This window comes from Typopeltis vanoorti, chromosome 23 (genome assembly GCF_054136105.1).
Source record: "Typopeltis vanoorti isolate ZY-2024b chromosome 23, IOZ_Tvanoo_1.0, whole genome shotgun sequence".
Lineage (NCBI taxonomy): Eukaryota > Metazoa > Arthropoda > Arachnida > Uropygi > Thelyphonidae > Typopeltis > Typopeltis vanoorti.
This window is the reverse complement of record NC_143571.1, coordinates 95,591,498-95,617,127: the sequence shown is the minus strand read 5'-3', so window position 1 is coordinate 95,617,127 and position 25,630 is coordinate 95,591,498. Positions and strand designations below refer to the sequence as shown.

The 25,630-nt window shown below is 36.6% G+C and overlaps 1 protein-coding gene across 4 annotated transcripts in view; it reads left to right on the top strand.

The window, feature by feature from the left end:
- Positions 1 to 25,630, top strand: part of LOC150094086 (uncharacterized) — a 608,624-nt gene that overhangs the window by 554,140 nt on the left and 28,854 nt on the right. For all 4 annotated transcript variants that reach the window (XM_090413217.1, XM_090413213.1, XM_090413214.1 and 1 more), the window contains one exon: positions 14,807 to 15,064. In XM_090413217.1, coding sequence (XP_090269343.1) covers positions 14,807 to 15,064 — 258 coding nt within the window. The remainder of the gene's footprint in view (positions 1 to 14,806; positions 15,065 to 25,630) is intronic.

Sequence of the window (25,630 nt, the reverse complement as noted above, 5' to 3'; positions counted from 1 at the left end):
TAATACTGAATCAAGAAGAGATTCTTGATCCTTTCTGACTTAAAAAAAAAAAAAACATGTTATCCTTTCTTTCAGATTCATTTCCTGCCTTTATGCTCTTTCAGAACACTGAAAATTCATGTGAATTTCTTTCCTGGATCTTGATTTTCTAAAGTTTTCTTCCAATTCTTAATCTGACTTAAATGCCCCTAGTCCCAACTGACTTCCATTTTTCATTTTTACAGAAGTTCAAGCTGTTAGTGATGAAGTATTTTTTGAAAGCAATGATATAACACAGATAGTTGATCTATCTGCTAGCATTCCAGGCAACCCTTGTTACTCTTGTAACATTTATGTCTTTTTCCTTATTATTCATCCAAATATACAGTGATTGTTGGGTAACTCTCAACCATTAAAATGGGTGCATGTTTCCTCTATAATAGAGTTTCTTTCCCATTGCCATATCAATAACATCCTATACTTGAATATTGATACCAAGTGAAATGGCTTCCATAATTTCTGTTTGTTTCAAGGTTAGACAACTCTTTTTATTTTCCTGATTCAGTTATTGCTTTAATTGAATATCATAATTATTTTTGATAGATATTATTATTATTAAAGTTGCTTCAGGGTAGCCATGACTTGAGAGAAGGCTCACTTAGTCGTTCACATCCTAAATGTCTGTCTTGTCTTTCCTTGAATATTCATTACGAATAATTATGGAGACAACTAACATGTTTAAGAACTTACTTTAATTAAAATATAATTTGACATTTCAACCTTTATATCAAAGTTATTTTCAGCAGTAAATGCAGTGTATATATATATATACAGCTGACACTTCAAGAATATGGGTTTGAACTGCGCGATCCACTTATACGCTTTTTTTTTTTTTTTTTAAATAAATACAGGGTGTTCGGGATAAATTTGACAGTTTCGTAAGGAAAAAGAAAATCTTCTTTGTATCTATTAAATTTAATGAATTGACAAAAAAACATTACAGGCAGAGTTAATTACAATACTATCAACAAGATTTACTCAAAATAACCACCATTAGCATCGATCACAGCTTCAATTCTGCTTCGGAACCTCGAACAAGCTGATGCTACAGTCTCCCTGGGAAGGGCCGCAAAAACTGTTTTAATTTTATCCATTAACTGGGCTTTTGTATTACTGGAAGTGCGATTGGTGTCTTTTTCAACTGCGCCCCATACAAAATAATCCATGGGGTTAAAGTCTGGGGAGTTTGGAGGCCAAACATTTGGACTGGTGAAGTCGTAGAAATTTTCAGACAACCATTTTTGACTTTTCCCAGAGGTGTGGCAAGGGGCCGAATCCTGCTGCCATACATACGGCCTACCATTGGCTACCCTTGTTATCCAGGGCTTGACTACAGTTAGCAACTCCACGAACAAAGCCCGAATTCCAATGCCAGGGTTCTTCAACACCTGTTCCTGCAGATTTGTGAGGAATTCTGCTGTACGAACGCAATCAGATCGTCTGCTAGGGATCTTTCTTCTTGCTACATCCTCGTAGTCACCATTGCAAGTCTCTAGTTCATGCCTGATTGTTTTTACTGTATTCAGGGAGCATTGGGCAGCAGTCGTAATATCCTTATTTTGATGGCGGGCACGAATCATCATGATACAAGTTATTCTCTTCCATGATTCAGGTGGGTTCCAGCTATCCATCCTTTCTGACATCTTGTATATGAATGAAGAAGGGTCCAAACTTTTAAATGAAGAGAAGTGTGTGTTAATACATGTAACTTACGGAAAAATATAATTAATTATAAATATGTCAAATTTATCCCGAACACCCTGTATATTGGATTTTTTTTGGAGATTTGCAACAATCTAAAAATCTCACAGATGAACCACATAGCTTAGAAATATCAAAAAAAAAAAAATAAATAAATAAGAAAATAGTATGTCATGAATGCATAAAATATATGTATATACTAGTCTATTTTATCCTTTTTACTACCATAAAATATACACAAATCTATTTTAAAAAGTTTAAATTTATCAAAACTTAAGCAAGCTTACAGACCATATACGTGGCACTATTTGCATTCATAACTGCATAACATTAACTGTTATTAATTAGCATAAAATAAAAATTTTATAACGATTCATTCATTAGTGTATAGGCTAGACTACCGCAAAGCAATCGTATTGATTACACTAGGCTACCATAAAGCAATCATATTGCTGCTTCTTCGTTATCAATGCATGAATCATTTTATCTGTAAATAAATATGAATTTATTTCTTTTTCACATTATCTTTTCATTTTTGATGTCTAGAATTCAGGCGAATTTAGGCATTAAATACTATATTCTTACTTTATTGTAAGAATATAGTATTTAATACATACATATGTATACGTATGTATGTATTAAATAAACGGTAAGGCTTCCGGTCAACAGAAGGCTATTAGTAGTTAAGCATTCTGGGGATCAAAAGTTATACGTAAATTTTTGAACAATGTGGGGTGGAGGGACTGCACCCCTAACCCTCCATGTTTTTCATCGGATTTTCAGAAAAGTGTGTGTGTGTCAATGCTAATGTGCAAATTCAGAGAAGAAAAAGGTAAATTTTCATTAGTTTTTATATTTTTATAGAGTTTACTACCTTAAATAACACAATGTAAAGTAATTTGCAGTTCTGGAAAATCTGCTTAAAGATATAAAATTTTTAGTATAGTTGTAGTAGTTCTTAGTACTTGGTTCTTTGTGCACTATTTGAATGATGGCTGCAGCTCAGTTTACTAATGATTTGTCACTAAGTCCTCCCCCATTTAAGGACTACATTTTGCATAGCATATCTAGGAAATGGAAAGAACTTTGTGAGTTGGAGATTAGTATAACAGACCTCGGCAGCATCACGTCACAGGTGGGAGAATACCAACCTAGAGAGAAGAGTAGTGTGATAGAGGGGTGAAGATAACGAATGGAATGTAAATGAAAAAATAAAAGTGGGAAGTGTGAAAAATTTGAATCATTGTGAAGTTTTTAAAGTTGGTCTTAGTTGGGAGGATGAATGGTGAGCAAGAGTGAGTAGCTTGCAGAGAGAGATAGATGTGCTGAAAGAGGAAGTGGAATGTCTTGTGAATGAGTTGAAAAGTGTGAAAGAAGAGATTAAGCAAATGGAAGTGATGAATGCAAAGCAAATCAGAGTAGGAGTGAGAGAGAGTTATGGGAATAATAGAACAGGAGAGAATAGAAACAGAAGAGAGGGAATGAGACAAATGCGAGAGAGAGAGAGAGAGAGAGTGCTGGAACTATGATAGAAAGATGCCAGGACAGCAGGTTAGTATGGGAACAAAGAAAGAAAGTGTTAGAGGGGAGAGAGAAGGATGTAGGTGAGCAAGGCAGGAACAGAGTGGTAAGAGGTGTGATGTATGGAGACTCAATGATCTATGGTGTGCAAGATAGAATGCCTGAGTAGTGTTTGCCTGGAGGCATGATAGAAAGTGTGGCTATTCCAATTAAGCAGAGTGAAAGGGTGGATGAGATGATTATGATGGTGGCATGAATGACTTGCAAGACAGTGTAAATCTGGTGGCAAAAGATCTGAGGTTCATACTTCAGGTTGTATGGAAGAAGACTCAGAGAGGGAAGATAGAGTGTGTTGCCCAGGTATGATAATGATTAGCTGAGGAGAAGAGCATTAATAATAAATAGTATGATAGCCAGAATCTGTCAAAAGAGAGAGGCTTGGAATATGTGGATGCTTGGAGGACATTTGAGGATAGAAAGGAATTGCATGCAAGAGACTGCTTGCATTCGAATGAGGAAGGACGTAGGCATCCGGAGAGATTGCTATTCTCTGAATGAGTCAGTGTGTCAATGCAAGGAAACTACAATTATAAGGGTGGATGGTATCAGGGGTTGCCTCTTGTGGGAATAGGTACTTGGAAGAAGGGGGAATACATCAGGTAATGCTGAATCTAGTGGAGTCTGGAGGGGAGGGGGATAATGATACGTATAGAAACAGTGACATTTTTATTCTTTATACTGATGCCAGGAGTATCTGGAATAAAGGAGATGAATTGGTGGCACTGATAGCATCAGCCTGTCCAAAGATTATTGGGATCTCTGAAAAAACGTGGTTGACAGAAGATGATATACTAACAGGAATAGAAGTAGCAGGGCATAGCATTTTTCAATAGGATAGGAAGAGAAAACATGGTGATGAAGTATTACTTATGATAAGTGATTTATGTCTTCTCAGAGTGGATTTGGAAGGCAAGGACACTAATGGTTTTGAAAGCATATGGTGTGAGGTAGAGGTGGACAAGACAGGATATTTAGTGGGGTGTTGCTACAAGCCAAGGAGTACAGAGGGTGGGGAGCAGGAGATGTTTAGGCAGTTGAGCTTGGCAAATGCAAGAAGAATGATTGTTATGGGAGATTTTAACTACAGCAGTATAAGCTGGGAACAGGAAAATGCATGTATTAGTAAGGGAATGGAATTTCTAGAATTCTTGAGGGACAAATGTCTTAGACAACATGTAGCAGAAAAAATACAAGGCTCAAGAGTTTTGAACCGTGTGTTTTGATTATAGCATCAGAAAAGCTGATTATAACCAAGATGGCATCTCTGCCTCCAGTTGGAGAGAGAGTGACCATGTGCTTTGACTTGGAAGATTAATAGACATGCAGGAATATCAAAAAGAAAGGAATGTATGTGGAATTATAAGGCAGGTGATTATAATAGTCTTAGATATCAACTTGGGGCAATTCCATGGAGGGAGGAATTCGAAAGGTGAGATATCATTAGTGCTTGGGAAATTGTGAAGGAATATTTGTTAGCAGCAGTAGTAAGCTGTATTCCACAAGTGAAAAAGCGGACACAATTTGGTGTAAAGTGGATGACAAACAGGAACTGCAGTTGAAAAAGAGATTATGGAAGAGATAGAAGGAGAGAGGTGGAGAGCAGATGCACGAAGAATATAAGACACATGCCAGGAGAGTGACTTGTATGGTGAGGAAGGCAAAACTGAAATATGAGAAGAGATTGGCACTAAGATCCAAAGAAAATCCTAGGGAATTATTTAGCTATATGGCCAGTAGGAGGAGAAATGATTGTGGAAGAATGGCATTGCGGGATAAAATGGGAATAGAGTGACTGATGCAGAGGACACAGTGGAGTTGTTCAGTGAACACTTTATTGGGGGTATTTCATCCTGGAGAAGTAGGTTTCAATACTAGAGGGATAGGGCAGGTTCGTGGTTTAGAAGTGCAAGAGGAGAGTATGTTTCAAATACTGAGTACTCTGGATGTCAGTAAATGTGGGACTGGATGGAATTTTGCTACAGGTTTTGAGAAAGTGTGTGCTAAAGAACTGACAGCTCTGTTGACCTGGCTTTTCAATGAAAGTCTGACCAAGGGAAAGCTACCCAAGGAGTGGTTGGAGGGTAAGATATTACCATTGCATAAGGGTGGTAGTAGCAGACTGAAAGTGTCATATAAAATAATTTTTTGTTTCATCAGTAGTTGTTAAGATTCTGGAGAAATTAGTGAGGGGCCATATACCCTCATTGAGTAGATGAGGGTAATGTTATCTACTAGAGTCAACATGGGTTTGCTAATGGACACTCTTGCTTTAGTAATTTTATTTGTGTGGGGTTCCCCCATTCCTCGACCGCCCTTTAGGACTGGTTCAGCCCTCCTAATGAGGGATTAAGTACTATATCCTATGACTGTAGCTTGTGTGTTCACCAGGCTGGTTTGCCTGCCTGCGGGATGAAAAACCTCAGATAAACTGGTAGAAAAAGCCTGCTGTCCGAGACCGGGTAGCTTGTCTATGCCTTAGAAAGATCCTTAAGCTTCTTACGTCGTCGACGGGAATCGAACCTAGGACACTCCTCCTTCCCCAGGCATATGGTTGGGAAGCGCATAGTCACTAGGCTAACCTCGCAGACACTTTAGTAATATGATTGCTTTTATAATACAGTTACAAGAGCGGTTGATAAAGGAAAGGCATATTCTGCCTTTTTTACAAAGGCATTCGACATGGTACCACATGATAAGCTGATATTTAAGTTGCAGGTTTGTGAACTGGATTCAGGATTGGCTATCTGATAGGATCAGAGAGTTGTGTATGGGGGGGGGGTGGCAGCATCAAGAAGTTAGAAGGCTATATGTGTGGTCTCACAGGACTCAGTACTGGGTGTTATTTAACCTTTATATCAATGACATTGTCAGTGGATTGCAGAGGGATATTCAGTTGTTTGCAGATGATGTGGAGCTGGGAAGGGTTATTAGTAATAGTGCATATGTGGTAGCCCTACAAGAGTATTTGAATAAACTGGACAGATGAGCAAATTAATTGGGGTTTCAGTTTAATGCAGAAAATGTAGTCTTGAAGTTTGAGATACATTGATGGGAGGGCATACTCTGTTGGAAGAACTGTACTGGAGAAAGTAGGGAAGACAAGAGATCTGGGGATGATGATCGATAGATTCCTGAAATCCAGGGAAGATATTGCAAAGGTGGTGAAGGTAAACCAGAGGATTGCTGCAATACTGAGACAGATCCTGACCCACAGAGATAAAAGGTTGTCATTCTATTGTATAAAGCCCTGATCAGACTATACTTGGACTTTTGTTCCCCAGGATTTGGAGGTGATAAATTAACTGTGGCAAGGGTGCAGAGACAGATAACAAAGATGGTATCAGGACTGTACAATGTTAGTTATGAGGATTGGCTGAAGGAATATGGACTGCAGACTTTGGTGAAAAGAAGAAGGAGAGATGATATGATCGAGACTTTTAAACTGTTGAGAGGCGGTTACAAGGTTGACCAGGGCCCCCACATCCTGAAGTAGGCCCACAGGCCAGGATTTTTGGCAGGCCCACCTACCTGTCGCTCAGGTTAAGGACAACACATTGCTATACAGTGTTTAGGATCAATTAGTGTAAATGATAACACAAAAGCTTAGCCAAATCATTTTCGATACACAAAATTGCTAGGGGATTAAGTCATTTTTAGCTATATATAATATACCTAAGAAATTCCCATTATGAACATCTCCAATCTTCATATTCTCTCCTTGAAATGCTAAACCTCTGGATGATAAAAATAACGTTACATCTACAATCCATTGCAGAAGTGCTCTCCACTTATTTGTTTCATATTGAATTTGTAGTTGTAAGTCTTTATCGATTCTATGTCCTTTCAATGACTGCAAAAGGGATTTCCAAGCCAGATGTTGTTTTCTGTGTTCGTCACTATTTTCGTGAAGAGGCAACATACCATACAACTTTTTCCAATGCTTATTTCTAGGCGAAAATCCTTCTTGGGCTAAATTATATGAGATTTTTCAACAGGGCCTGCAACTGAAGCATCAACTGTATCATATTCTTCCATAGTCACTCCTCCTGCAGGTTTTTCACTTACGGCCTTTTCTTCAGTTGCAAGAGGTTCACATGTAACAATTGCTTGACTTTCAACTGCTTTATGAGTTTCGATTTGACACTGATATTCTGTTTGGATTTCAATGTCACAAACATTCTCACCACCTTCACTGTGATCAGTATACTGGGAACTATGTCCTTTTCATTTTCAGATTTTAAAAATTTGGTTATGAATTGACGACCTCATGATGCTTTCGATTTTCTCTCTCTCGGATTTAAGTTCCTCTTCCGAGGTCTGGACTTATGTTTGTACTTTGAATCAGACATTGGGATTTTATTTATTTTAACTAGAACGTCTTTGATTGCCTGAGAGCAATTTATTTAAATATTTTAATATCTCAAATTTGTATGATCTGGACAAAAAAAATTGAAGTTTGTTTCATACAAAAAAATCATAACTAATAAAGTTTTATATTTTCTTTTACTAACTAGCAAAATTTTAATCAAATAAAGAATTTTGTAAAAAATTTTCAGTTTCTTGAGATCAACTTAACCAACTAAAACTCTCAAATAAAGCTTTCTCTTTTATGAATAAAATAAAATTCTCTCAGCATCCGTAGCATAGGCACCTGTAGGATAGTGTGCTGGTAACATCGGGGCAGCATCGGCATTGAAACAACGGTATGCATAGAAAGCGAGACGGATGGACGAACGAAAATCTAAAACTAAAGTAAATCCTTTTGATTTGGAAGTTCAGAAGTGTAACCATAAGTCTGAAAAGATAGATAATGGGTTGGAAATGATTGCAAAAAGCTAGTTGTCCTTCTCAACACATATTCATTCTTATTTTATAAAGTTTCGTTTTGTCTTTTGTTGGTCTCACTTAACTGGCTGACCCAACAAGACGGGCCCCTAATTCTGGGCCCCTAGGCTAGAGTCCTGTCAGCCCTACCCTTGTGGGGGCCATGGGAGTTGACACCGGGAATTCTTTCACTTGTGGAACAAGTGGCAATCTCTGGAAGTTATGAAAGGAAGCTGTGAGCCAGAGGGCAAGGAGTGGTGTGAATATCAACACGCTCATTTCACAGCTCTTCATAATGAGTTGTGATGCTTCCAGTATGTACACTCACTATGAACTGCTGGTTAAAGTTCTCCATAAATAAATAAATTCTGTGGTAAGAAAAACAATTTCACTATACAGGTTTCAGTCTATTAAAGTAAAAGAATGATTATTTTCTTGCCAAAATAAATGTAGTTCTTAAATTGTAAGACTCCACTCTGAGGGCTCCACCCAATTATGAAACATCATCAAAGTTTAGCAATACTTCATAACATGAAGGTACAAAGATTGTTTCAATAAACAATTAAAACTTATGTCTATATGTTCACTGGGCATCCACAGATGACTTATGGTCACTCTGATGCCCGGTGATGTGCCACACCAGGCCTTACCACGTAGTCCTGTTGTTTGCTTTTCTAAAGCCTCAACTCTCTGAAGATCAGTCACTCCACACACACACACATCCATCCATCTATCCATCTCATTGATGGTCTACCCCCTTCCTCTTTTACCAGGAACTTTCCCTTCTATTACTGAGAGTTCTGAGAATTCCCCCTTCCATCTTTTCAATGAGTCCAAAATATTTTAACTTTCTTCTGTCAATATTCTTAAGGAGCCTTAAAGTTCTGCTGATCTTTTGTAACACCCATTCATTTGTAAGCCTTTCAGTATATGATATCCTTATCTCAAAAGCAGATATCTGTTTCTTATCTGACTTCTTTAGGTTCCAATTCTCACATCCATAAGTTGCTGTTGGAAAAGCAACTGCATCCAAAATCCTCAACTTTGTTCCTGTGGACATAGCTCCATCCTTCCAGATTTTAAACAAGTCTCTGACTGTTGTTTTAGCCATTCCTAATCTTCTAACATCTTCAGAACAGCAATTCTTCACATTAATAATGGATCCCAGGTACTCAAACTTGCTGACTTCCTCAATTCTTTCTTCATTAAGATATACTTGTTTCTCAAGAGCTTCGCTGTTTGTATTTCCTTTGAGAACCATAATCTTTGTCTTGCTAGGATTGAGTTGAAGTCCTCTGTTATTACTGAGCTTGTTAACTTTGTCAAGAATTAGTCCTAGTTCTTTCATGTCATTACAAAGGACTACTATATCATCAGCATACCTCAGATTACTGATCAATCTACCTCCTATCCTAATTCCTGTCTTGAGCTCATCCTGTGCTTCACGCACTGGATGAGCTCAAGTATGTGTGGAGGATGTCCTCCACACACATATATACTAAACAAGTTAGGAGAAAGTAAACATCCTTGCCTAACTCCTTTTCCAACTTGAAGCCAATCAGTCAATCCAATACCTGTTTCTTACCATGGCTTCTTGCTCTCTGTACAAGTGGGCTGTCAGCTGGATAGTGTGTTGAGGAAAATCCATTCTTTTCATTACTTCCCACAGTTTCACATGTTCAACACAGTCAAAAGCTTTAGTCTAAAAAACAGATTACCAGAGGGAGTCTGAATTCTTTATATTTTTCTATGATCTGTCTAAAGCAAAAAGGATCTGATCTCTTGTGCCCTTACCTCTCCTGAAACCTGTTTGTTCCTTGGACATCTCTACCTCAACTTTGGTCTCAATCCTATTTAGTATGATCTTCAATAAAATTTTGCTTGCATGACATACTAAACTAATAGTTCTATAGTTCTTACATGCCTATAAATCATATCACCTTTCTTATGTAGTGGTATGAAAAATGACTTCTTCCAATCTCTAGGCCATGATCCTGTCTCCCATATCCTTGTAAATTCTATGAAACACTTTTATGCCTTTATCCCCTGTGGCCTTAATTAACTCTGCTGGGATTTCATCTGTACCTGGGGCCTTTTTGCTGTTAAGCTGTAAGCTTAACCTAACTTAACTGCTCTTTCAACTTCATGCCTAAGTGGAGGAGGTTCCAAATCAAAATTTTACTGGTGAGAGGGCTCCACATTTTCTTTATCCACTCTGCTGTACAGTTCGTCACAGTGTTCCTTCCATCTGTTTTCAATTTCCAACTCTTCTGTTAGTAATGCTCCATTCCTGTCTTTAATGACATTCAATTTGGGCTTAAACTTGTGCTCTAAGTCGCGAACTGAATAAAAAAAATTTTTTTCCCCCTTTTCCCTTCTATGTGTTATGCCTACTGGCTTGTTACAGAGCTATCTTTAAGCCCTTGTAAGTCATATCCATCCCAAGGATAAGGTGACTAGTCCTATGCCTACTGGTATATGCTATGGCTGTAACTGTGTGTGTTCATGGTGCTGGTTTGCCTACTTGCAGGAGGAAAAATCCCAGATAAAACTGGGGAGAAAAACCCTGCTGTCCAATTTGGTTATGTCTGAGAAAGATCCTTAAGCTCCTCACATCGGCGACAGGAATCGAACCTAGGATGCTCCTTTTCCAGGCATCTGGTTGCAAAGCACATAGCCATTAGACTAACTGCACTGATCTCAAGTGCCAACTATCCTGAGTGATAGCTGGCGCTTGATGGAATCAGTCTCATCTGATAAAGCGAATGATTAGAGGCATTGGGACTGAAACTAAATAAAACATCCTTTTATAATTGTGTCTCCTCATCTGGAACTCTTATCTCTTCACATTTATTAGTATAGAACTTTTCCTTGTCCTGCTTGATGGCTCTTCTGACTTCTCTATGTAATCTCTTATAGTCTTCACTCCCTGTGTCTCTTTGTTTTTTCAATCACCTTCTTTCGATTAGTTCCCATGTTGAATCTGATATCCATGGATCTCTTGGTCTTCCTATTAGGCCACGATACTTCCTCACTGTATCCTGTATTATCACCTTGACTCCTTTCCAAAGCATTTATGATAAGTTCCTCATTGGTCTCCAAAAAATCCAACTGAGTTGATGTTTCTTCTGTGAATCCACTAGAAATTACTCTAATATCCAATCTAGTGGGATGTGCCTGACCTGGAAGTCTTTAGAGTCTATCTTACTTTGGCTTTTACTAGCTGATGGTCTGTACCACAATCTGTTCCAGGAAAAGTATGCACATCAGAGATGCTTGTCTTTCACTGCTGGACAGCCAGAATGTAATCAATCTGGTGCCTTGACCTATCATTGTTAGATATCCAAGTATAGGTCTGTTGTGGGTGTTTCTGGAAGCAGGTATTGGTAATAAGTAATCTGCTAGCTTGGGGAAATTCTAACAGTCTTTCACCACAGATGTTACATTCATGCAGACCAAACATGCTACACTCTGGCCTAACTCTCACCCTTTTCCACTTTTGCATTTAAGTTCCCCTAAGATGTAAAGTATGTCTCTCCTTGGTAGGCAGTCCAAAACAGTTTGTAAGTTTCATAGAATTCCTCACTCTCTTCTTCAAGCCTAAAACTAAAACTTACAAGACTTTATTAACATAAAATTATATACCATTCTTTTAGTGGGGATGTAGGTAAGTGAATTTGCTTATTTATTGTGAGAAAATAAAAATCATAAAATATATTTGTACTAGTTTTTCTAAGGTGGGTAGGATAATGTGTCTAATTATATCTTAAAATATATTTTTGGAATTTACCTAAATTTTAAAATAATATAATTTTGAATGTAGCTCAGTTATTAAGATATACTATATAATATATAAGATATAAAATTATCTTATTATATCTTAATAAGATAATTATATTATATTAAGTATGTATTTTAAAAATACAGTATATCTTAAGATATACTGTATTTTTCCATGTATATGATGAACCCTACTTTTTCAAACCCAAAATTAAGAAATCAATAATTTAAACATAAAACAGAACACATTTGATATTTTTTTAAATATTCAAAGTATATTTAGTAATTCGGTAATATTTTTAAGATACATACTAAGAAATTATGCATCACTCTCAGTTCTGGGCATATCATTTTCTTCATCACTATTAGTTCCAGACATATCACTTTCTTTAACCTCTACTGCATTACTGTGGTCTTCTGAGTCTATGTCTATGAGATCATCCTTAGTTCCATCCATGACATTGCTGATTCCACATTTCTTGAAGGACTTCACAATCCCCTCTTGCTTGACTCCATTCCATGAGTTTAGAACCCATTTGCATACCTCAGTAGTGGTTGGTGTTTTCACTCTTCCTGTCAGTGTCAAATTATTACCTTCTTTTTGCATCCATTTATTCCATTCTTCTTTCATAAGAGCTTTGAAGGTCTTGTTGATAGAAATATCTAGTGGCTGTAGCTGACTTGTAAGTCCACCAGGAATAACTGCTAGCTGTGTTTGCAAATCCGCTGCAACCCTGTTTGTCTTTTTGTTAAATGTGCTTGGAACTGATCAAACACGAGCAGAGCTGGCCTCTTCGAGAGCTCCAGGTCTTCTGGACCAAATCTTTGCCAACCAAGTAGCCATGATCTTTTCATTCATCCAGCTGTTCTCATGAATTTGGACAAGAACGCCAGGTGGTGTGCTCTCTTTAGGATATGTTTTCCTCTTAAAAATGAGGCATAGGAGGCAGTTTGGTACCATCTGCACAGCATGAAAGGACATCAGAATAGTGTGTCTTTTCATGACCACTTGTTTTGATATCCCTTTTGATACCCCTTTCATATCAATTTTGATGTGCCTTCCAACAGGTCTGTTGGAAGGCACATCAAAATTGAGAGGCACCTCATCCATGTTTGCAATCTGACTTGGTTCAAAAGCATATTTTTTTCCAAAGTTTTATGACATAGGAGTAAAACTGTTAGATTTTATCCTCATAAGCTGGTGTCATTTTCTTGGCTAACTTGGTCAAACCTTCTCTTCTCATGAAGTGGAAGCACCGTTTTGCTTTTCCTGTGAAATCAACAATGTTCATTTCTCTTGCAAACCTTTTTGCCTCATATTGAATAAGCCTGGTACACATATATCCCATGCTGGTGCTGCTCCATAATCCCAGTTCATAAGCCTCTGCTCCAAGTTTGGCCATTTTGCTGGTTTTCCTCTCAAGGCCATCTTCTTTTTTGGCATCTTGAGTAGTAGTTGTTCTTGTTTTCTCCACTGTCTAATCATACACTCAGTAGGAGGAGGTCCAAACTCTCTCTCTCTCTGAAGCTTTATTTTCATGTTCTTTTGCATAATTGATGACTTTTAACCTTGAATTTTGAAGAATATGACAATCGTTTTTTTATATTAACTTGATAAAAAATTTTTTACCAAGTTAATGCATTAACTTACCCCTCCAATGAGTTGCAGACGTATGAATGCTTTCAGAGTTCTGATTGGTTTATTCAGAATCAGCCATTAATGACATCAGTCGACAGAGTTAACAAAGGCTAGTGATTGGCAGAAGTTGGTTCGCAGAGACAAGGTACCAGCAGTTTCGCTATGGCAACTGTGGGTCTCTCAACCAGTTACCCACCGTGTATAAGACTACCCCCAATTTTTGGTCTAAAATTTTTAGGAAAAAAGTATCGTCTTATACATGGGAAAAATACAGTATATAGCCTTAGATGTTGGTGGTTATCCATAATAGTGCTTTACAGTATAAACAACAACAAGAAAAATATATAGTTTATTGAACTTGTTAATATTTCACTTGTTTTCTAACCGGCATCATCAGAGCATGAATTATAACTGTTGTAACAATTGTTACTGAAAAGAAGTAATGTCCTTAACAAGTCAATCTCTAGGAGCCTGATAACTATACAGTTAATTTGAAGAGGTCGGGCTATATTTTCTCTTACTGTCTCTTAGACCCATAGCAATTTCTTCCATTTAATTCTGTTTGAAGGAATATCCAGAGTATGGTCTTGACTCGTCATATAGATGATTCTTGTTCACCATCACTGTGCACCCTAATCTCACAGGAAGATGTGTAATGTGGATTAGTTCAGGGAATCATAGGACATATCTGACTCTTTCCCTCCACTTACCAGGAAAAGGTTTACTGATGAATGTTGTCACCTCTCTGCCGAAGTGTAACACTGCTCCATTGTGCCCTGTACATGTTCCGCATCATGTTCAACAGCACATCCTCTGAATACAGTAGTAGGTTATTTTTCAGAAAATGCCTGTAATAAAATAGTGTGAAATGTCCCAGAATGAATTTAAGATGGTTGCCTAACAATTCACATCATGTTTATTGAAAAACTGTGATGGAAACGTTCTGTCACCTTGAGTAGATTTTGCTGTGCCCATTTTCTGTGGAAAATTCTCTCTCTCTCTAGAGCAGACTATTGAAGTTCGTCAGTTATTACATTATGGAACACTTTCTTTTGTGTATCTGCGTGGTGCAGATTGTTAGTTTCTTTTAAAATGATTTTCTGTATTTCTTAATGTTTTCTATTTAAATGATATATAATTAACTTCAGTATTCTTATATACCTTGTATACTGTGTTATTTTTATTTTCAAAATGAACGGCAGATATTAAAGTGAAGCTATGCAAATGCTATTTATTTTTCAGAGACCTCTTACACGTTATCTTCCTGTCCGTAGTACAGAATTTGATTTGAGGCAGCATATTGAATCTGCAGGTCATCAGATTGAATTGGTTCCTCATGTTAAAGTCACTCCAAGCTCTTGTCATGGATATCTACACAAACTGGGTGGGAAATGGCGGACATGGAAAAAGCGCTGGTTTGTGTTTGATAGGCTGAAAAGAGCACTTTTTTATTATACTGATAAAAATGAAACCAAATTAAAAGGAAAAGTGTATTTTCAGGTATGCAATTTTAATAATTAAGTAAATTAATGTATAAATTGATTTGGGAGGTCTCCAAGCTATAACCATTCAAGCTATTAACCTCAACCTTACAAAGGAGATTAATTAAAATTATATACAGCTGTATATAGTGTGAACGCCCTATTTTATCATTAATGTGTTCACGTTCAACTCGTTTCATTTTCAATATGATCCAATCTTGTACATTTTTCTACTATCTTAAGAATTTCATTTCTGCAGTTTGTATTTTATTAAGATCTTTTTTTTTTGTTTACATAGTATATGTTTAATTCACATCCATACACTAATATAAGTGTGTGTGTGTGTGTGTGTGTGTTCATTATATGGTCTTTTGTATTTCTAGAGAAGCCTCCAATCACTGTTGTATGCTGTGTGAGGCTGCTTCACAGTACCTGTTATACATTTCCTTGAACTGAATCATTAAAGAAGCACTTACCATATTATAATGAAACTTAACAAATAGAAACATGAAATAGAAAAAGTTTTACATATTTATTAATGGTAATGTTGCTCTACTGTAACACCTGTAACAACAAAATAGTTATGATATTGTTAATAAACAAGCAAACAAATGAAGTCTGGTATGTAATTATTCTAATAAATATAGCGTAATAAAAGTTTTGTATAATGGTTTTAATTCACAAAAGATAGTAATACGAAAATAAATATATTAGTTACTAATATTCCTATTTGGTGTGTCATCTGTTGTTGGATAAAGAGATTTACAATTATTAATTATATCCTTAAAGTGACTCTCTCCCAGATTTTTGATGATTGATACAGCCATACTCGATAAAGTTTAGTTTGGCAATGTTTTAAAGCTGTTGCTGATTGCAGAAACAGTCTCTCTGACTTGTAATGACTTTTATATAGTACTTTTGGTGTTTTATTTTCATCTAATCCTTTGTGAAAAGGTATCCAGAGCATGGTCTGCTAGTCCTGACTTGCCATAATGTTGATGTTGAATGTATATTTTATGTTCTCTGAGGCAGATATCAACATGTCTTGTTTTTGTGTAGTAAGATAGATCACAATTATAGGACAGTGCATATACTCCTGGATGTAAGAAAGGAAAGAGTTTGTCCTTTGGTAAATGGATGAGGATTTTCAGTTTGATATATGGTTTAAGTATGGCTTATGTATGTTTTAGCACCTTGAATATATGGGATAGCAATAGTTTATGCTGTGGTCTTGTGTAAGAGGAAGCTTGGAGATGCATTTAGTATTTTATGTTTTTTGAAGGATTATAGCTAAAAAAAAAAAAGTGTGGCAAAAAGTAGGTGAGTTCAGTTTTAAGAGGAATATCATTTATCATTGGAACAGATAACAATGGGTCTGTGTTGGTGTTTTTACAATACCATAGTGTTGGGTTGGATGATAGTGTAATTGATTCTGTAAATATCTTCTGGTATCTGTACTCTTCTTCTTCTCTCTTCCATCATTTATGTGGATGATGATGAGGCCGAATGAACTCTTTCCACTTCTGTCTGTCCCAGGAGAGTCCGAACAATTCTGTCCAGTTTGGTGTTGCTTGTTGTGATTTCAGGTCCTCTTTTATTTTGTCTATCCATCTAATTCTGGGCCGTCCTTTGGATCTTTTACCTTCCATCATTGTATTCAGGGCTTTAGATGGTAGTCTTTCTATTCCAATTCTATTCACGTGGCCAAACCATCGCAGTCTACTTTCTTGGATTTTGTCTGTTATTGTTATTTCTTGTTTTAGTCGTTTCCTTTTGTCTTCGTTTCTTAGTCAATCCAGCAGAGATACTCCAAGTAATCTTCTTAGCCAACCCATTTCAGTAACTAATAATTTTTTCCCTTCTGCCTTTTTGAGATTCCAGCATTCACTTCCATAGAGGAGTATTGGGAAGACCATTGTTTCATAGATCTGTACACTGTCTATAAATAGAAAAAGATAATGAACCATTCGAAAGGCATGTGAACTTGTGTTATCTAGAAAGGACAGGCAGCTTTTACCATTGTGAAGTGGATTTTAGGATGTTGGCTATTGTAGATTGTAGCCTGGTTGAGGGATGATATCAATCATTAATTTTCTAGGTGATAGTTTTCTTATATCCATTAGTAGTCAAGGTGATTTTTATTTTATTTAATTCTCCCAACAGAAGAGAATCAGAAGAACATCATCAGTTTCCTGATATGTACCTGTAAGGATATTCAGACTACTATAACAGCACCACCTAATTAAATTTACATTATTATCTAATATCTGCAATTTTGCTCCAAATTAGTGTATTACTTTTCAAAACTCCAATATTGTCACATTTAACATTTCGTTCTTTTAAAGTACTACTGACCAAATCAATCCACCTAGACCTTCTTCTCCCTCTGGCTCTTTTTCCTTCCATCTTGGTAATAAATACTTATTTTGCTAGTCATTCCTCTCCCATTCTGTTTAAGTGACCATACCACCTTAGCATAGCCCCTCTTACACATTCTTGAATACTAACAATCTCAAGTTCCTTTCTAATGACTTCATTTTTAATATGATACTGCAATTGATGCCATCTGTTCAGATTCCCCTAATTTTTCTAGTGTTACATCTTCCCCTTTCTGTTCTTATGTCTATTTTATAGTCAAATTATGTCTCTTTCTTTCCTTATCTCACTTCTTTTATATGCTCTAATCTTTACTCTTAACTTGGGGCCATATTTTACTATAAGGATATGGTTCGGGAATTGAAAGCAAAGAGATTCCCACCAGACAATGGCAATTCCTTTGTCTCTTTCCCTGAGTCCAAAGAAAGAACCAATGCTGGTTCTTTCTTCGAACTCAGGGAAAATTTCTATTTTTGCTGCGCCATCCTAAGTTCTAGATTTTCAAACATTGAAGAATCAAAGAACCAGTACTGAGCTCTGAACTGGATCCTTTATCTCTTATCTATCTCAGTCTACAGTCGTGACCTCCCTTCCAAAATGCCTCCTGCTATGGTTTGATTTTTATGAGGGGGGGGGGTGCAGTAGAAAATGATCTCAGGCAAGGCAATTGTTATTAAATCAAAAGAAAACATTTAATTATGCACTAAACAAATTACAAGTCATGGATAACTCAGACATATGTTTACTTCAATATCAATCTCGGATAAATCATAAGCACTCAGTCTCTCTAATTCTACCTTAACAAACTTAGGTATCAGTTCCATATGGCACTTGAACAAAGGTGAAACAAAGGCTAATGACTCAACACTATTAAGGTTAAATCTGTCATGCACTAACTTCAATGTCAATTTCAGATAACATATATGCACTCAATTTCTCTAATTCTGTCTTAATAAGCACAGGTATCAAATCCATGTAACACTCAAACAAAGTTAATACAAAGATTAATGACACAATCCTACTAAGGTTATGCACTTCACAGACATTCAGGTCATGCTCTAATTTCTACATTCATGTCTTGGAATTTAGTCTGTCTTTCTAAACTAAGTTTCTAGAGTCCTTACTTTAAATCACAATATTCTGGACTTAATTGTTGTATTAAAAGTTACAATCACTCTTTCTGCACACTTTCATTGAACAAAGAAAAGGTTTCTACGTTACCACCCAGTTGGGAACTGCTGGAAAATCATACATATCTCGATACAGCTTCATCTTCAGATTTGTTCCTGGTTCTGTTCAACCTGCTGTTTCCTTCTCATCAGATTCAGGCTAGATGAATCTCGGACACTGAAGACACGTGGTTGCCGTTCACTGGGCGCTAGGTTTAAGCAAAGCTCGGCTGTCTATGCTACATACCGGACCTCAGCTCTGCTGGACGAACTTTCTATTGGCAGATTCTCAAGGACTGCTCAGCATTCTTTCCTCACTTGTGGCTCGACGCTTCGCCCAAGAAACTGGGACGAGCATCAGGGCACGGAGAGTATGACTCCCACAAGAGCAGATGACTGATCAGCAAGGGACTCTGGCAGAGGATCTGATGAATGAGAGAAAAAGCCCCAGTCTGGCGCTGCATTGCCTTTTTAAATTACGCGCCCCTACACTTCCGTACTACGTCATATCCTTTTCCTTCCTTGCTCACTTCAAGTACAACTCCCTCCACTAGTGCCACATTCTCCCCTGTAATCTCTTTGGTGGTGGTAGGAGAGTTTAGTCGCGTGCCTTCCCTTCACGGTCAACGCATACTCTGACAATCGATCTTTGATCCGTTAGACCTTCACTCAGTAGTGCACAAACACTCATGCTATTTTTAGCAAAGCTTAGGCAGTGGATTTAATCACAACAAAATATATTATAATATTAAGGGATAAATAACAGAATTCTAAAATTACTAATTTGTTTGGCACCTTTACATTTAATTTTACCTGCTTGACATATCAGTATGTGCAAAGTTTTAAGATGTATGTTAAGCTCTGAAGAAATTATAAGTTACCACTTTTAGTTTCATTCAGAACTTAACATTAGGAACTCTGATATCAGTAGCCTCTAATCTTTGATCGAGTGCTTTATTTTTAATCCAGCTCTGAAATCCATAACTTAAAAATGGTTTGAATATTTTCATGTATATTGTTTGTTTAGGGTTTTGATAATTTCTCTCTTATTCCACATGCATTTATTCAACTGGCTCCCCATCATACTAACAGCTGAAATATTTTACTACTTCTATAGTTTCTCCATTGAAAATGCAGCTGAAGTTTTCTATTTTTCTAATTATTTTTCTAAGGCACTTTTTACCATATCAGTCCACCTATATCTTGGTCTTCCTCTGGGTCGTTTTCCTGAAAACTTGGCAGAGAACACTTGTTTTGCTAATCTATCCTCGCCCATTCTGTTTAAGTGACCATACCACCTGAGATTAGCTCTGCTAATGCATTCCTGGATGCTGACAATGTCAAGTTCTTTCCTAATATTCTCGTTTTTAATATGATATTGCCATTGATGCCATCTGTTCACGCCCCTAATCTTTCTCAGGACTCTCATATCTGCGGTCTCTAGTCTTTGGTCAAGTGTTTTACTTCTGAACCAGCTCTCAGATCCAGAAGTTAAAACTGGTTTGAACACTGTCTTGTATATAGCTAATTTAGTGTTTTGCCTAATTTCTCTCTTATTCCATATGAATTTATTCAATTGACTTCCCACCATACCAGCTTTGCTGATTCTGTTGTCTATTTCTATATTTAATTTACCATCTTCACTAAAAATCGTGCCTAAGTAGCTGAAATGTTTTACTTGTTCCACAGGTTCTCCATTCACAACACAGTTCACATTTTCAATGATTCTGCCTATTTTCATTGTCTTTGTCTTTTTATTGCTGATCTTCATACCATATCTATTATAACAGTTATTCAATTTAGTCAGGGAATATTGCAAACTTGTAGCGGATTTATTTAGAAGTACAACATCGTCCGCATAAAGCAAAGAGCTGACATTAACATCTCCAATTTTGATATCATGTTTAATACCACTTTCCTACATAATGTGACCATATAGATAATGAATAACAGAGTGGATAATGTACATCCTTGTCTAACACCAGATTTAACATTAAACCATCTTCCTGTACTTCCTTCAATTCTAACTGCTGACTTACAACTCAAATAAAGACTAAGTATTGCTTGATATAATGCCCCACTAACACCATATAACTGTAGCGTTTGGAATAGCTTCTCTCTTGGCACCTTGTCATATGCCTTTTCCAAATCGACAAAACTTAAATACAGATCTTTGTTATATTCCCATGATTTCTCCACTATTTTTCGTAACATGAAGATCTGATCCTGACAGCCTCTATTTGGCCTGAATCCAGCTTGTTCTTCACCAAGCTTTTCTTCCGCAATTCTTCTCAACCGTTTCTCAAGTATACTTGCATATATCTTACCAGTAACACTCAATAAGGATATACCTCTGTAATTCTCACATTCAGTTTTATTTTCCTTTTTATATATAGGTACTATGAGAGCTCTATTCCAATCATTGTTAATTCGTCCCTCTGTCCAGGCATTCTGAACTATGCAGTGCAGCCACTGTAAGACTTTTATACCACCATACTTCAGCATTTCTAGTCGAATATCATCTACTCCTGCTGCCTTTCCACATTTCAAGCCTTTGATGGCTTTTTCTACTTCAAGTATGGATATGTATTCCTGACTGCATGCTTGGTCAGTGTTTTTTATCACTGTGCTGTCATCACTGCTTGTTTCATTTAGCAAATTTTCAAAGTAATTACTCCATATCTTTTTCTCCCGTATTCATTTCACCTTTATCATCTCTAACTCCTTTTACAGCACTCTTTCCTCCATTACTAAGCTTCTTCAACAACCTCCAGAATATTTTGCCACTTTCTTGATATTTATTTTCTATGTTCTTGCCAAAGTCCTCCCATGACTTTTGTTTAGCTAGTTTTACACACTGTTTAGCTTTCTTACATTTGTCTCTGTATTCTCTAAGAGCACAAGCTGACTTATTTGCTAGGAACTTTTGATATGCTTTCTTCTTTTCTTTCACTGCCTCTTTAACTTCCTGTGTCCACTATGGAGTTCTAATTTTTCTTTCCTTGTAGACAACTTCACCAAATGCCTCTCTAGCTGAATCAATCAGTGTTTTCTTCAAGGCTTGCCACTGAATCTCCAAGGTTTGGTTGCTGTTCTCAAACGCTTTCATTTTTCCTTCAATAATCTTTGTGTATTTTAGTCTACAGTTCACATCTGGGAGCTGCTCAACTTTTATTCTCTTTAAAACTGTAGTACATGTCATTCTTTTCAATGTGAAATTCAATTTTATCCTGCCAAAGACTAAATAGTGATCCCTTCCAATTTCAAATCCTCTGTACACTCTGGTGTCCTGCACTAGGGAGAAAACATAACTACCAACAATAACATAGTCAATGAGAGTTTTCTCTTTCCTTGCCTCTTCTCTCCATGTGAATTTGTGCACATTTTTATGTTGGAACATGGTGTTAGTAATAACCAGTCCATGTCCTGAGCAGAAATCCAACATGTATTTGCCATTATTATTAGCTTTGCTCTTTTCTCTAAATTTTCCCAAAATATTTTTGTATGTCTGACAATCATTTCCTACTCTGCTATTTAGTTCCCCTGCAAGGACCAACTTTTCCTTTTTCATTGTGTCAGTTGCTTTTTCTAAAGCATCAAAAAATTCCTCCACTTCTACCTTAGTAGAACCTTCTGTGGGACCATAGGCACAAATAAGTCTCATTGTCCAGTTCCCCATTCTGATATTTGTCCAAATCACTCTACTTGACACTGCCTGCCATTCAAGAAGATGTGCCTCTTATTTTGTGTTGAATACCACGGCTACTCCTTCTTTTCCTTGATTGTCATTGTCTGAATATAACATTTTGTATTTATTTCTCAGCAAGATCTCACCAGTTTTTGCCTTTTTTGTTTCAGTCACCCCTATTATGTTGATCTGATACTTATCTAATTCTACTGCTAACTCCATATCTTTGCCATTCAGGCTTCTTATGTTGATAGTATCGATCTTTAACTCTGGTTATGTTGAGTTGGGGTATGTTTTCAGCTTTGTTCCAGTAGCTGACTTTTCGCTGTTTGCCCTGGTTCCCTGGCGAAAACAATGGGGGGGGGCTTGTTTAACCAGGTGACGCCCCAGCCGGCATGAAATTCTGTCATGTTGTACCATCATTTTGTATTTTGGTTTAACCAATAGGAATACAATTTGGTTGGCTAAATCCTAAACTGCCAGCCCATCCTCGTTCGTTCAGTATCCAGGTAGATACCCAACAGGGTGCACCACGAGAAGGTGAGGATTGGACATTAGGTCAGAAGCCCTGGTCGGTTCTTCGCATTCCTTTAAAGGCTATGTGGAGGTCTCCTCTCAGTTATATAGCTTTGACCCTTAAGTATCCCTAGAATTAGAATTGGAGATGTTGTACCCTTAAACACATCATGTGCAAATCTCCAGCATTCACTAACTAAATTGAATAATAGCTGTAATAAATTTGTCATGAAAATCAGCAATAAAAAGACTAAACCTATGTAAATATGCAGGAGCATAATAAACTTCAGCTGCATTCTGAATGGAGATCCTATAGAACAAGTAAAATATTTCAGCTATTTAGGCATGGTTTTTAGTGAAGATGGCAGGTTAAAGCCGGAAATAGACAACAGAATAAACATAGCTGGTATGGTGGTTAGTCAGCTGAATAAATTTATATCGAATAAGAGAGAAATTAGCCAAAATACCAGATTAGAAGTATACAAAACAGCGTTTAAACCAGTTTAAAATTATAATATCTGAGAGTTGGGTTAGAAATAAAGCACTTGATCAAAGACTAGAGACCAAAGATTTCTGCATTCTGAGAAGAATTATGGGAGTGAACCAATGGCAGAATCATATTAAAAATGAAGATATTAGAAAGGAATCCTTTCCTTCATGCTTACATGGTAATCAGAATACATTACTCTAACACGGTAGTTGTTTCCATAATTTTCATGATGTATATTAGAAAGGAACTTGACATTATTAGCATTCAAGAATGTGTTAGCAGAGCTAATCTAAGGTGGTACAGCCACCTAAATATAATGGGTGAGGAAAGGTTAGCAAAACAGGTGTTTAATGCCACGATGGTAGGAAACAGACCCAGAGGAAGGCCAAGGTCTAGGTGGATGGATTCATACAGAAGTGCTTGGATGCATGAAATGTTAGATATGACAATATTGTAGTTCTTGCAAGTAATAGATTGATGTGGAGGAAAATTGTTGATAGAAAATTAATATATAATGTAAACTTAATCATGTCATGCTGTCATAGTAACCTGAATAATCTCTTGGAGTTACATATCAGAAAATTGATGATGACTTTCTACCATACTGTCTTTACTAATTCTTTAGTCTATTTTCATATTTAATTTGCCATCTTCACTAAGAATTGGGCCTAAAAAGCTGAAATGTTTTACTTGTTGTATAGGTTCTTCATTCACATTGTAATCGATGTTTTTAGTGTTTCTGCCTAATACCAAGTTTATTACAGCAGTTATTCAGTTCAGTCAGAAATAATGCAGACTTCTACTGGATTAGTATAACATCGCCTACATAAAGAGCTGAGTTGAACACCTCCAATTTTGATATCAAGTTTAATACCACTTTCCTTCATAAAGCAATCCATATAGATGATGAACAGTAATTCATTCAACAGATGTTGAACAGATTACTGGAGTCCTATATCAATTATGTATTGAAAATTAACATAAAAAAAACCAAGGCAATGAAAGAGGCAAATATGGATATCAGAATAAATTGGAAAAAATTGAATCAAGTAAAGCTATTTAAATATCTAGGAAGTGTGATTAACAGTGATAGAAGATGTAAAAGTGACATAAAAGCAAGAATAGTGATGAGAAGAGATGCCTTTAATAGAAAATGGAATTTATTCAGAAGTAAAATGGACAGAAACCTAAAGAAAAGACTAATAAAATGTTATGTGTGGAGTGTTGCCCTCTATGCAGTTGAAACTACTTGGACATTGAAGAAAGAAGAAATTAAAATTTTGGAAAGCTTTGAGATGTGGATTTGGAGAAGGATGGAAAAAATCAAGTGAACAGATAAAATAACTAATGAAGAGGTGTTAAAAAGAGTAGAAGAAGAAAGAAGTCTGTTAAAGAGGATAAAAAGAACAAAAGAAAACTGGATCGGACATATTCTTAGAGGAAATAGAATCATCAGAGATGCCATCGAAGAAAAAATAGATGGAAAAAGACCCAGAGGAAGAGTAAGGAAAACAATGCCAGATGACATGCTGAATGGAGACAGGTACACAACCTTGAAAGAGATGGATCAGAGCAGTAGAGAGTAGAAGGAAAGTTTGTGCTACTAAGAGAAGAACCTGCTCATTTGCAGAATACTTAAGAAGAAGAAGATAGATGATGATGAATAATAGTGAAGATGTGTGAACCCTTGGTTTACACCTGATTTTACCAAACACCATTCTCAAGTACCTCGTTCAATGCTAATTGTAGACTTGCAACTCAAATATAGACTAAGTATTGCCCAACATAATGTCCCATATACACCATTTAATGGAATCATTTTGAGCACCTTTACTCTTGACACTTTGTCATATGCCTTTTCCAGATTTACAAAACTGAATCCTTATAATAATTCCATGGTTTTCAATTTTTTTGTCTTAATGTGATACCGATCCTGATAACACAAATCCTAAAACCCACCCCAACTCAACATCACAAGAGTTCAAGATCGGTACTATCAACATAAGAAGCCTGAATGGCTAAGAAATGGAGCTAGCTGAGGAATTGGATAAGTACCAGATCGACATAATAGAGGTGACTGAAACAAAAAAGGCAAAAACTGGTGAGATCTTTCTGAGCAATAAATACAAAATGTTATATTCAGGCTATGACAATCAAGGAAAAGAAGGTGTAGCTATAACATTCAACACTAAATACAAGGATAATCTTCTTGAATGGCAGGCAATTTCAAGTACAGTGATGTGGGCAAATATTAGAATGGGGAATTGGACAATGAGACTTATTTGTGCCTGTGGTCCCACAGACGGTTCTGCTAAGATAGAAGTGAAGGAATTTTTTGAGGCTTTA